Source organism: Otolemur garnettii, unplaced genomic scaffold, assembly GCF_000181295.1.
Source record: "Otolemur garnettii isolate 467f Iridium unplaced genomic scaffold, OtoGar3 scaffold00057, whole genome shotgun sequence".
NCBI classification, from domain to species: Eukaryota; Metazoa; Chordata; class Mammalia; order Primates; family Galagidae; genus Otolemur; species Otolemur garnettii.
In genome coordinates this window covers 8,671,998-8,686,094 of record NW_003852452.1, presented here as the reverse complement: position 1 = coordinate 8,686,094, position 14,097 = coordinate 8,671,998, and the positions used below count along the sequence as shown (strand labels likewise).

The 14,097-nt window shown below is 40.0% G+C and overlaps 1 protein-coding gene across 1 annotated transcript in view; it reads left to right on the top strand.

Moving 5' to 3' along the window:
* Positions 1 to 1,456: 1,456 nt before the first annotated feature.
* OVCH1 (ovochymase 1) overlaps positions 1,457 to 14,097 on the top strand; it is a 51,954-nt gene continuing 39,313 nt past the window's right edge. The window contains exons 1-8 of the mRNA XM_023514711.1: positions 1,457 to 1,520; positions 2,053 to 2,171; positions 2,479 to 2,576; positions 3,322 to 3,494; positions 7,188 to 7,283; positions 8,497 to 8,648; positions 10,204 to 10,393; positions 12,739 to 12,826. Coding sequence (XP_023370479.1) covers positions 1,457 to 1,520; positions 2,053 to 2,171; positions 2,479 to 2,576; positions 3,322 to 3,494; positions 7,188 to 7,283; positions 8,497 to 8,648; positions 10,204 to 10,393; positions 12,739 to 12,826 — 980 coding nt within the window. The remainder of the gene's footprint in view (positions 1,521 to 2,052; positions 2,172 to 2,478; positions 2,577 to 3,321; positions 3,495 to 7,187; positions 7,284 to 8,496; positions 8,649 to 10,203; positions 10,394 to 12,738; positions 12,827 to 14,097) is intronic.

Below are 14,097 nucleotides of genomic sequence, written 5' to 3'. Positions count from 1 at the left end.
TGAGGTAGTTTTAGTTTAAACAGTTACATATGGCTAATGTCTACCATGTTGGTCAGTGCAGCGCCAAAGCTTTTCAGTAGTGTGGGATTTGGGACACAAAAATCCCAGAAAGTCCTTTTGGGTTTGTGGGATATGAAGGTTTGAACTATGTGTTCCAAGGTTGGGTGCCAATCGTGTTTTTTTTAGGTTTTTCATCAAAAGTTATCCATTCACCCTCTCGTCTCATCTGCAGTTACACCCAGCGGGGTGTCCCTTATTTATACCTGTACCCGCATTCCCTCCACCTGAACTATCTTCTGTTTTCCTGTCCAGTGTCTACCTCCTGCTTCCCCCTCAGTTTGTTTACCCTCCTGCCTCAAGAAGCTCTTATTTCTGTTTTACGTGGAATCAAGACAACCGGGTCTGGGGAATTGCTAACAGGTCAGTTGATCCGTGTGTGCGTGTGTGTGTGTGTGTGTGTGTGTATACCCACTTAGCCTTGCCTTAATTTTCTGACAAAATATAAGTCCATCACAAATTCCGACTTTATTCCTCTCCCAACCTAAAGCGAACTTATATTTATGGAAAAAAATACTGACATGATCATCTTGCCAATGAATTAATTTTAATCATCTTGCATGATGCCTTCTACAGCTTAGACCATTCTGCTGAAGCTGAGGTCAATACTATACCACCCAGGAAAGCCTGGTAACATAAACCTTAACTTTCCCTATCAGAAAACCTTTTGATAAGGGCTTGAACCAGCTTCATAGGCCAGGATTGGTGGCTGCAATCCTAGCACTCGGGGAGACTTAGGTGGGTGGATTGCTTGAGCTCAGTTCAAGACCAGCCTGAGCAAGAGTGAAACCCGTCTCTACTAAAAATAGAAAAATTACCCAGAGGTGGTGGTGCATGCCTGTAGTCCCAGCTAACCTGGAGACTGAGGCAGGAGGATGGCTTCAGCCCAAGAGTGTGAGGTTGCTGAAAGCTATGATGATTCCAGAGCACTCTACCCAGGGCGACAAACTGAGACTCTGTTTGTCTTTTTTTTTTTTTTTTTTTAAAAAGAGGGAGACTCAAGAAGGCATGCCCTCTTTTAAGAGTCTCCCTCTGCCTTTCAGAACTCGCTCTCCTGCGGGGTCTAGCATAAACAATCAGCCTCATTGCTGCTGGGCATGAATCACATGCCCTGGTCTGGGACAGAATTCACTGCCACTAAGGGGTCTATCCGTGGGGACATCTACGCACCTGCGAGCGGCCTTCCTGCCACTGGAGCACTGGGCCCTAGGGCAGAACTGTGAGGCCTCTGACGGGGGTGGCCGGGATGATGTAAAAAGGAACACCTGGGAGCCCCGGGCCAGCAGGTGCGGCCACTCCGGGCGCCGCGGGAGGGATAAAGGGCACGGCTGGACCCACCTTCCGCGCAGGGCTCACAGCGTGTGGGGAAGAGGCCCAGCCCGCCCAGGGCGCAGGGGTCATGGGCGCGCTGGTCGGGGCCGGCTTCTTGCTGCTGCTTGTCGTTGGCGTCTCTCGAAGCTCTGGTGAGTGTGCTGGGGAGGGTGGCTTCGTCCCTCCTGCCCCCGGATTGCTGGAGGTGCAGCCACAGGAGACCCCGTCTGGGTAAAGGGTGAAGGGAAGGTGCGGGCCCAATCCAGGCCCTAGGCCAGGTTTCCTTCTAGAAATTTCTTGGACTTCAAATTTTTAGGCATATTTGCTAATCATGTTTGTGCTAAGGAGTTTCCTCCAAGGAAAGAGAACCAAGCAAAGGTAACTTGAAGCCGAATATCACTTCGTAAGTTGTTTCCCAGTATTTTTAAAACGCCCTAACTTTCTCGTAATGTGCATTCTCCCAGAGTAAGCCCCACGTCAACCACCCGAGGCCCAGCCTGCTCCCTTCTCCTGGGTCTTCCCCTGTAATGGTAGCAAAGGTAAGCTCTAGCCTCCTGAGGGGGCTGTGGGATAGTCTGAGGAAAATGTTGACGGGGGAATGTCTGTGCCAGTCCAGGGACTCCTGATGAAAGGAACTCCACCAAGCTCTGTGTGTAAACGCGCATACCCATGCTCTGCCAGCAGGACTCGAGTGTGGAATTTCTGCACCTGATTTGGAAAGGAAGGAACCCGCTGTGGCATCTGGGGTCTTCTCTAGAATTAGTAGCTGGAGAAATTCAGCAGTGGGCAGCCATCCCTGGCAGGTCAGTATTTCAGCCACCTTGATTTCTGACTGAGAAAATGGCGAACTATTTCAAGAGTCCAGGTTAATAGGTGGGTTTTCTCCTGGCTGCCTCTACCTGTCTACCCGGTAGATATTTCCATGGGAAATTTCCATAGAGGCTATTTCAGGATATTATGTATTTTCAGGATATTATGTCAGACTAGAAGATTGCAAGATGTTGCAATCTAGAAGGTGGCAAGATGACTATTGTGCAGACTAGAAGATGTTGTCTTTCTGAGGGAGAGACTACACTGGTTGAGCTGTGCTTGTAACTTTGTCTTGGGCAGGTCTCCCTGAAGCTAGGGGAGCACCACTTCTGTGGAGGGAGCTTGATCCAAGATGATCAGGTTGTTACAGCAGCACACTGCCTGGTTAGCCTCAATGCGTAAGTTGTGAATTTCCATTACTTGCCAAGCCTTGATTTATGGCTGTGGGACTAGGAGAGCCAATGCTCTAAATTTCATCTTCCTTCGTTGACCACCTAGAGCACTTATCCACTGATCTTCCTGATTCCCCAAAACTTGTATTTTCCTCAGATTTTTTAACCCTTCCCACTCTACTAAATAGAGAAATTCCCAAAGGTCCTTGACAGCCTCTATAATTGGTGGATTTAGCGTTGTGTAGGGGTGATGGTTCCTTATCGTAATAAAGTATTAACATTAACTGTTAATGGATGTGCCAAAGTTTTAATCATCTGAATTTAAGTCATGAGGCAGAAAAGCCTTGCAGACATAGCAAATCCTTGACCAAAAGAGGATGCCTATAAGAGAAAAGGAGGGATGGTTCTAGAAAGTTAACTGTTATGTCCTGCTAAAAATGGCCTAGCACATGTAAACCATAGTTCGTATACAAAAAGACGAAAAAGAAACAACATTCAAATACTTAGACAATTGATGGCCCATGAAAATGTTGAAAAGAATGTAAACATTCTGTGACCGAAAACCATGACTTTTTATAGATCAAACTATTTGGCAAGTATAGCCATTGGTAATATTCAATGACAAAGAAACTTCTTTAAGACTTGGAAATGCTTAAAAGTCTATTGATTACTTTGTATCTAATCACATAAAACCAACAGGTCTTGCTTGGGGTGAACAACTACTTATTGGAACATTTCTCTTTGGTTTTAGGAAGCAGCTTAAGAGTCTGACTGTGACTTCTGGAAAGTACAACCTCTTTCAGAAGGATAAGCAAGAACAGAACGTTCCCGTCTCAAAAATCATCATCCATCCTGAATACAACAGCCTTGGATTTATGAGTTCTGACATTGCACTGCTGTATCTAACTCACAAAGTGAAGTTTGGTAAGTGGAGAGAGCTCGAATGTCAAAAATGCAGTGGAGAAAACAGCTAATCATGTACAAGTTAACTAATTGCTATGTGAATGTCTAGTAAGAGTAGCTAAGCTTCATTTTTAAAATTTTGTTCAAATAAAAAGTGCTGTTCAGGTACTTGGGAGGCTAAGGCAAGAGAATTGCTTAAATCCAAGAGTTTGAGGTTGCTGTGAGCTATGACACTACAGTACTCTACAGAGGGCAACACAGTAAGACTGTCTCTAAAACACAAAAAAAGTGCTGTTCAGGCTGGGAGTCTCAGTCATGAATTATGTATGCGTACTTACCAATCAGCACTTTAAGGCACTCCTGTGTCTTACGGGGGGCTGTATAGACCATCTACTCATATTCAGCTGACTGACGAGTTTGAGAGTTTTAAAAGTATTATCAAAAACTTCCTTTCTGTCATTAGATTAGATACCCACCACTATGTCTGCTCAGGTAACTTAAACATGCTTCATAAAATACTAAAAACCTTTCTTTCTTTCTTTCTTTCTTTCTTTCTTTCTTTCTTTCTTTCTTTCTTTCTTTCTTTCTTTCTTTCTTTTAATTCAAGTAATAGAAGTGTTTGATAGCCAAAAACAGTAAGAGCACAGTTCCAGAGGGGTTAGCCAGCCACCAAAGCAGACCACTGCCCTTGAGGCATACAACTGATCTTTAAAATCCTAGAGATTTAAGCTGCAAAGAACCTGAGACTTTCTGATAGGTGATGGCGTGAAAGCTAAGGAGAAAGAAGGAGGTGGGGGGGGGGGAAGGGGAGTATGCCACACAAAATGAAGGAATAAAGAAACTTACTCGGAACTCTGGCTTTGGGCAGAGTTCTCAGAAGAATCTGTAATCATTACTCTTATTGAAGTTTCCTGGAGTTGGAATTACCTGTGTGGCCCCAAAACATCAAGGCAAATTTTTAGTTTAAAGCAGTTCCAGGTGAATAATCAGCTTCTGGCAAAAGCCAAAGTGAATCTCAGAAGAAATGAACCTTAAATCCCAGCTTCAATGTGTTCCCATAAAACTTTAATGTGAGCACACAAACATGCAGAGATATTTGCCATCAAAGACAGAGTCAGGAACATGAACAACCAGAATCAGACCTGCAAAAATTACAGATGTCAAAACGAGATACAGCATGGAAAATATGCATATTTTACTTAAGCTTGAAGAAGTAAATATCTATCAAAAATAACTGAAGAACAGGAAAATATTCTATGGATAGGAAGAAGATTTGAAAAGGAGCTCATAAAACATGAAGATCTAAAAATACAATTGAAATGAGAAACTCAGTGTGAGGATTATTTACCAGATTAGATGTAGGGAACTAGACAATCTGAAGTTATTACCTAGATGAGACAAAGCGGGTAAGAGATAATGAGAAGAGAGACTGAAAGAATATAATAAACATTCGGTTTGAACTTAGACATGAATATGGATAATGAGGGAAAGGAAATACCGTTTAAGAGAAAGTGGCTGAGGGGTAACCATACTTGATGATCCAAATCTTTAGATTTAAGAAGCCCAGGAACTCCAACTATGACAGAAAATATAACTTTATACCCAAGCATGTACTGAAAATGTGGCATTTAAGAAGAATAGAATGGATCTTAAAGGAATCTAGGGCGGGGGTGGGGGGGGGGAGAATTACCAAAAATGAATGAGAACTAGAGTGGCAGTTGACTTCTCAACAGCAGTGCAAGAAAGTCAGAAGGCAAAACAAGGTCATCAGAATCCGGAGAGTAACTCTAACTGGAACTATATATCAAAGGAGGCTACTGCCCCATTGTTTCTTCTTCTTCTTCTTTTTTTTCTTTCTTTTTGCAGTTTTTGGCCAGGGCTGGGTTTGAACCTGCCACCTCCGGCATATGGGACCGGCATCTTACCCCTTTGAGCCACAGGTGCCGCCCTGTTTCTTTCTTATAGAAAACTCTGAAGAGTCATCTATGCTGGTTATGTCAAATTTCCTCTCCTCCGTTCTCGTAATTAGATGCCTGGGTACTGGGTGAAGGTGTCTGTTAGACATCCAAGTTGATCGGACTTCCACTGCTCCGTCTTATTAGAGTCACAAATGACCCCAGTGTGATTGAATTTAAAGGTAAATCCTCAACTCTTATCTTTCCCAACAGGAGTTTTTAGCAGAATTTCTCATATTCTCTTCTGCAAATATTTTCTTTGTGTGAATTCCAGGAACCCATTAGTTTTCCTCCCACCCCTTGGCACCCTTTTTTCATTCTTCTCTGATGAGTCTTCCCTTTGGCCTGTTGTTGGAGTGCGACAGTGCTGAGTCTTGGACGTCTTACTCCCTATTTGTGCTCAGTTCCTTACTGATGCCATTCCAGTGTCAAGGCTTTAAGCACCACGTCCTTAAACTATTCCAGATCTCGTGCCTCTGTGTTTCTAGAAGGAATAGGATTCAGAGAGCCAACTGATCATCCATCTGGATAGCTAACAGCCACTTCGAATTTAATATATTTCAAATAGAATCCTGTTTGGCCCCCACATCCCACACTCGCTTACCCTTAGCTCCTTCATCTCAGTTACAATTCCTTACTTCAAGTTTTTAAGCTAAAAGCGTCAGACTAGTTTTTGGTCTTCTTTCTTTGATATGGTATATCCAATGGATCAGAAAGTCCTGTTGCTTCTATCCCGGCCACTTCTCTCTTCTATCATCCTGTGCCAGGCCACTCTAACATCATTTCTTACCTGCATTAACTTTAATGATCTCTGAAATTCTCTTGATCTCCTGTTTCTTCATCCCTACTTTTCATTTTTTTCAAGCCAGCAGCCAGAATAATGTTTGAACATATAAATCAGACTGTCACTCTGTTCAAACCACTTCAGTGCTTCCCCATTGTACTGTGATGAAAATGGGATCATCATCTGACATCCTCCGCTCCCCAGTCGTGAATCTCAACTCTGCTTTATTTTTTACTATACTTCTTTTGCTTAAATCTGTTCAGCCGTCTTGGCCTCCCTGCTGTTCCCAAACACGCATGCGTGATCCTGCTACAGGGATTGCTCATTCTGTTTCCTCATCTAATGCTTTCAACCCAGACAACAGCACGATTCCCTCCCTCAGCTGCCTTTGCTTAAGTGGCATCTAGTCAATAAAACTTTCCATGACACCATGGTTAAAACTACTGCTCCCATGCCATCTTCCCTAATCTCCAGCCTTCTTTTTTTTTTTTTCTCACACTCTGATTTTTCCAGAGCAAGTATTATTCAACCACTACATACTTTATTGTGTCTCCTCCTCCATATGTACACTCTTCTGTCTTTAGGCTCTGCCACAACAGAAGGCTGCTTTTTTTTTCTGCTTGTTCATGGAGGCCTAGGAAAGTACTTGCTACATAGCTTTTCATCCAGTACTTATTGAGCACTGCTATCTTTTCAGAGACAAGACATACTCCAAAATGTTTGTAGTTTGGGGGCTCATGGTAGTATGTAGAGCAGTGCGTAACACTTGTTTCACTTTTTCCACATTTTTTTCTAAATTTCTATAAATGTGAAATGGCTTTGTGTGAAAAAAAAAAGTTAAAATATGTCCCCATTATATTTAGGAGGAAAAATATAAAAGCTATGAAATCAACAGCTATTACTTCTTCACATATATTCAATATATAATCAATATCACTTGCCTGTCCATGAACTTCATGACTTTGTTGTTTTCAGGAACTGCTGCTCAACCCATCTATCTTCCTAACAGAGATCATAACCTTGAAGCAGGGATTCTTTGCGTGGCCAGTGGATGGGGTAAGATTTCAGAGAGTAGGGTACATAATACTTTTTCCAGGACTCTGTACACCCAGGGGAAGCAGAAATAATATTTTTTGGCCGTAAGTAATACATTTATTTTTTTCTTCATACTTTCTGACCTAGAGAAGCTCTCTGGTTTTCTTCACCATAGAAAAGTCTGTACTTCCTTTAAGACTGTTTCCATCACTCCTGTGGCCTTCGTGTTCAGGTATGTCCGATGGACCCTAGATCTAACCATGAGAGATGAGGAGTATGGTAAAAGGATAATCAGGAAATAGTGACAGTGGTCAAGCTTCCTTGTCTGTAATATGGTGACTTTTTAAAAAGTCAAACTCTTAGGACAAAAAGTAGAAAGGTGATTTCAAGGGACTTGGGGTAAATGGGTGGTGTTGATTGATTCAAGGGTACAGATCAATTATACAGTAAATAATTTCTGGAGCCCTAATATACATCATGCTGACTGCAGTTCATAATATTGTATTATATACCTGAACTTTGCTAAGAGTAAATTTTAGGTATTCTCCCCACAAAAAGGTTAACTATATCAGGTGATGGATATATTAATTATCTCAATTATAGTAATTGTTTCACAGTGCATATATATATCAAAATGTCATCTATATCTTGAATATACATAATTTCTGTCCATTATACTTTGAATATTAAAAAATACATTGTCACTTTTTTAAATAAAGAATTTTATAAAATATTGCCTAAAGTTTGCCTAAAGTATTGACTAAAGTTTTTCTTCTGGTGTAATATATAAGCACATAGAAGCCACAATGGCTTGTATTATCTTAAAAATGAGGAGAGGGAGGGGAGGGGAGGGAGGAGGATGGGTGGAGGGAGGGTGATTGGTGGGACCACACCTATGGTGCATCTTACAAGGGTACATGTGAAACTTACTCAATGTAGAGTATAAATGTCTTAACACAATAACTAAGAAAATGCCATGAAGGCTATGTTAACCAGTTTGATGAAAATATTTCAAATTGTATATAAAACCAGCACATTGTACCCCATGACTGTATTAATGTACACAAGTGATGATTTAATAAAATCTGAATTTTTAAAATCACATGATTTTTAGAAGCAAATGTAATTCACATTTTTAAAAGTGACTTCTACCTTTAAAGATCTGTTTGAGAGAGTTTTGAACTTGTAGGCTTCTCATTTGTTTCAATGAGGACAATTGTTGACTAATTTATCAGATCTTTCTCTACAGCATCAGCACGTTCAAATGTTCTACAAGAAGTGGAACTTACCATCATGGATGACAGAACATGTAACGCCATACTCAAGAGGATGAACCTCCCTGCTCTGGAAAGGACCATGCTGTGCGCTGGTTTTCTTGATGGGGGGATGGATGCCTGCCAGGTACAAAGGCATAAACCAGCCCCATTGTTCTGTAACACGGCTAAAAGTGGATCCTGCCTTTCCCCATGAGCTCCTTTGAGGGGAGCTACTGTGTCACAATTCCTTTTCCCTCATCTTTCCATCTGGCTTCCATGGAACCAGTTTAGCTGAACTCAGAGAATTCTGTCCCATCCCCTTGCCCATTCCTGTTCCTATACCTGTTTTATTTTGGTGACTTGGAGGCAGGGGTTATTTTCGACATGTTCAAACTGATGAAATTAAGCAAGACGACAACTTCAACAATCTTATTAGACCCCTTATCCTTTATTTGACATTTTGTTGACTATGGTGATTTTTTTTTTTTTTTTTTAGTGAAGAATGTTGGCACAAAGTTTGACCAAAGACACATAGCTTTAGTAAGTGTTGGGTAAGAGATGTGAATGACAATGGCCTCCCAAGACTGACTCAACAACTTCACAAAGAATATCAATTTGTGTGATCTTTAGGAGAGAGAGAGAGGGGAAAGGGAGACCAACTTGTGAAAGACATGAGTCTTAAATTTTAGATAGGTCTTTAAATAAATTATTTTATATATATGTGTGTACGCACACATATATAAAATATATATATTCATATATATATTTTATATATATATTCATATATATATTTTATATATATATATATATATATTTTTTTTTTTTTTAGGTAGAGAAGCAGAGAGTCATTATTCCTTGCCAGAAAGCAGCTTGAAACTGTTGTGGGAAGCTCCCTAAAATTATCTGTTGGAAGAATTTGTAAGTTTTTCTTTAAGAGAATGATGGAGGAGTTTGAGAGGGAGGTGATAGTATCTTACACTGGTACCACTGTCTAAATTGGAACACAGATTGGCTAAAAATGCTTTGTACTATCTGCATTCATTAGAGGCAATTCCTTTTTAAATGAAGTCCTCAAAAAAACAATTCTATACCTTTTGAGGAAACTTTAAAACAAGATTGTCTGAAACTTATTCTCAAAGCAGCATATGCTCTGGAATGTTATGGAAGACAGGATCCTAAAATCTTGAGTTCTCTACTCTCTAACATGAGAGCCAATATAATTCTTTATATACACTCCCTGAGACAAAATGTGATTCCCCAAGCTCTTGTTTCCAAAGACTTGAGGCCTTATAACAACTTTGGTAGGCTCTATTTACTGATGCTATCAGCTTGGCATCAGATGGCCTAGACTTATCCAGCAATTATAAGTGATAAGCTATAGCAGAAGCATCCATCTGCAACCACAGCCCCTTCTTCCGCTAAGTTTTTGGAATGAAGATGGCAATTCCAAAAAAAAAGTAAAAATTAGGCCTTATAAGATTGCAGCCAGTAGGTGTAAAAGATTACATCTAGATGACAATATTGTCTTGGAACCAGATGAGGTAAGGACAGAATGTATGACCAAAAATGTGGACAATATCTAGTGGACTTCTATGCCTCTAGCTCCTCTCAGTAGGAGATGAGTACTGATGTTTTTGGAACTGATGAAGTATTTTAACCATGGCTGTTTTTAAGATGTTCTTTCTTTGGTACTATTACAGAGGGACTCTGGAGGTCCACTGGTGTGTAGAAGAGGTGGTGGAATCTGGACTCTTGCTGGGATAACTTCCTGGGTAGCTGGTTGTGCTGGTGATTCAGCTTCTGTGAGAAACCGCCATCGGAAGGCATCCCTCGGCATTTTCTCCAAGGTGCTTGAGTTGATGGATTTTATCACTCAAAACATGATCACAGGTGGGTGAATTCTTTCTCCTCATTTCATCCTAAGATAAAAACTGATCATGCTTAACTCAAGGGTGGTCATTCTGTAATTGTGGTATAATTGGAACTAAGCTTTAGGGGCTGCACCTGTGGCTCAGTGGGCAGAGCGCTGGCCCCATATACTGAGGGGGGCGGGGTTTGAGCCCAGCCCCGGCCAAACTGCAACAACAACAAAAATAGCTGGGTATTGTGATAGGCGCCTATAGTCCCAGCTACTCAGGAGGCTGATGCAAAAGAATCCCCTGAGCCCACGAGTTGGAAGTTGCTGTGAGCTGTGATGGCTTGGCACTCTACTGAGGGCAATACAGTGAAACTATGTCTCAAAAAAAAAAAAAAAGTAAGCTTTCTAATAAAGCAAGAATATGGCTGGTTTTAAGTTCTTAGTCTCATATATATATATGAATTTGTCTCTGAATTCCTGAGCGCTTAACTCTGTCAATATAACTTGAACAAACCAAATCCCTTTGTAAAATTTTCTTATCTTTTGTATTTATAAGACTTTGTAAACAGACCTTAAGAATACTCCTCCAGGGAGTCTTTCTTCATTTTCTCCATTGGCATTTTGTTTTTCCTCTATACTACTTAAAAAAACTAAAAATAAATCACTTCTCTCCCTCCTTGCTCATTCTGCCATATTCATTTTACTTGGCAACACTGGAAAAAACGAGGGAGTTAATTTGGTTCTGCAGTACAAAAGTCTGCACTTAGGAAAATGTAGATCTGGAGATGCCAAGCCTGTTCTCCAGGAACTCTCTAATTAAGGAGAAAAAAAGAAAAGGGTAGAGACAGTGACACTGAAAGGTGAAGCCCAGGTAAGCCCGGAGAGCTATAAAGGCGCAGAGAAGAGGTTTGGGAGGCTCAGTCCTGAGAAACCGGAATGTTTGCCCGGAAAAGGGGCAACTTCTCCAGAATGAGAGAACACAGTTCCAGAAAGAAGTTGTTTAGTATCGGAACCAAATGGAAAGGACCCAGAGCCCCAGAACACAGCATTCTGTCTGTCCTTCTCCCGTGTAGTCCAAGGTCACCCACCTACGTAGCTGAGGACCTTGAAAAGCACAGCAGCTGTTGGTCTCCCTGCTACTCTCAGCTCACTTTGGTTCAGTCTTAGGCATGAAAGTCCTCTGTTCATTGCTGTGCTGCCTGGGACCAATTCTCAATGGGTGGAGACGGCATTCTATTTTAATCACCGGGATGAGAAGGTTGACAGATTTAAAAGCCTTGAATAAAGGTTAATGGTAAGAAGATTTTTAAAAGGGCATTGAAATCAGGCCATAACAGTTAATGCTACAGTCAAATGAGTATCAGAATGTGATAATAACTTATTTAACACATCCTTGGGATCATCTTTCTAAGCTTCTCCCTCTTTATTTGCCTGTTTCCAGCCCTTCTTGTCCATCCATCCCTATAATTGGCTCTGCTTTAGAAATAGGGTTAAACAAAGTTTTCTTAATGCTTAAAAATCAGATGAATTAAATCTTTCACATCTTGTTTTTAAAACCATCCTAAGTATCACATTATTTTCCGATTCTATGTAGCCTTGTAGCCTATTTTTAAAGACCCTGCTTCTGAGAAAACTCCTCTCTGCATTGATTTTTTTTAAAGAAGTTATAATTTTATATCAATACGTATTGATATATCAATAATTTTATATCAATACTTAGTGTCAAAATTATATATGACAATACTTATTGTCAAAAGTGATATTTAAATGATTATTTCAATGTCATTTATTGGTGGGAAAGATAGTCTTTACACACTCTATAGATTTTGGTCAAGGCAAACCCTTCTCAAAACGAGTCTAAGCAGTATAACAAAGGGCCTGAGTTCTGTCCCAGGTGTGCGTGGAAGCCAGGAGAAAGCCAATAAAAAGTTTTGTATAGTCATAATCTGAATTTTCGGTTTTGAAAGTAAACTTTACAACATCCTGCTCATATTTATTCATCAGCTTCCAACACTTAAAACCTAACACTGGCATCTGAAAATTTTGAGTGGAGATTGACTAGGCCATTGCTAAAAGTTGTATACATTTACCTTAGTATCTTTATGCAAAGGCATTTTACATCACCCAGGATATCCTAGAAAGAGATGGTAGAGTTGGAGAAATGCTAAATCTAAATATTTTTTAAAATTATAATTCAAAAATTTTAAGTCTGCTTATAGATACAATGTGTAAATTATAGCCTCTAAAAACATTGGCATTCTCATAAATAGGTTATAAATATAAGTTGTACACCTTCAGGCTAACCTCTACATCCTAATAAAATATTGTTTATGGGTAGGGAAAATTATTAATGTCTTTTCCATTTTTTTTTTTGAAGATTATAATCCTCAGGGGACAGTGTTATTTGGAAAAAGTGGAAAGATTATTTACCCCTATTCCAAAGAAGACAACTATTCTCATAATTGGTATGTATCTTAGGTAGGACTGATTTCTGGGGTTCCTGCCCCTACCACCAAAATCAGGCAATTACAAGACTATTTTGGTAATTTTATTTAGTATCTCAAATTCCTTATTGATATAAAAGCATGTATTTCATCTGATGTTTTTGGCTAGTGAATATTTACTAACTGATATTCCTGATACTCATTAATATAAATTGAGTAGTATGAAGACTAAAGCTCACCTACATTTTCAGGGGTCCTCAAACTTTTTAAACAGGGGGCCAATTCACTGTCCCTCAGACCGTTGGAGGGCCAGACTGCAGGCCCTGGGACAAGTTGGCTGCTAAGCAGGACAGGCAGCAGTGGCAAAAACACCTGGCAGGCCAGATAAATGTCCTAGGCAGGCTGCATGCAGCCCGCAGGCCATAGTTTGAGGATGCCTGAATTCAATATCTAATTTAACAGCATCATAGTAAGGAAATTGCCAGGAGAATTTAGTGATTAATCCTGTCACACTTCTATAATCATGGTAATATTTGGTGAAATATCACCTAGTGATATGAAAATAGTTCATACTTTATAAGCCTTAGTACCTTTTTAATAAATTCTCTGCATATTCTGTCCTCTGTATGCCTAAAAAAATCTTAAAGCTTTAGAAATTAGTTTTTATAAGTATCTCATTTTTCTTAAGTGATGTAAATTTATTTTCAAAACTATACTGAAAATTAGCCAAGAATGGTGGTGCATACATGTAGTCCCAGCTACTTGGAAGACTGAGGTGACAGAGTTGTTTGAGCCCAGGAGATTGAGGCTACAGTTAGCTATGATTGTATCTCTGCACTCTAGCCTGGGAGACAGAGCAAGATTTTCTCTTTAAAAAAAAAAAAAATAGGGAGCTTTTGAGTGGCACCTGTGGCTCAGTGAGTAGGACCCCGGCCAAAACTGCAAAAAAAAAAAAAAAAAAAAAAAAAAGTAGTGAGCATTGAATGGCATATTACAGAGGTAGAGGAGAGCTCTGAGTTTACAGTCTGGTAGGAGGAGAGCACTGAACAAAGATAACCATAATACAAAACAGGATGAAATAAATTTTATAATCTATAATATCCAGCTTTGTTGGTACTTTGAAAAATGGAGACTAATTCCCTTTGGAGTGATTGGTAAAGTATATGGATAGAGTGGTTATAGGGTGGGGGAAGGGTTTAAAACACTTTAGTGAAAGAGGTAACATTGAAACTAGGTACAGAAGGATAATTATGATTTTACAGCTCATGTTTGTGTTTTTTTTTTTTTTTTTT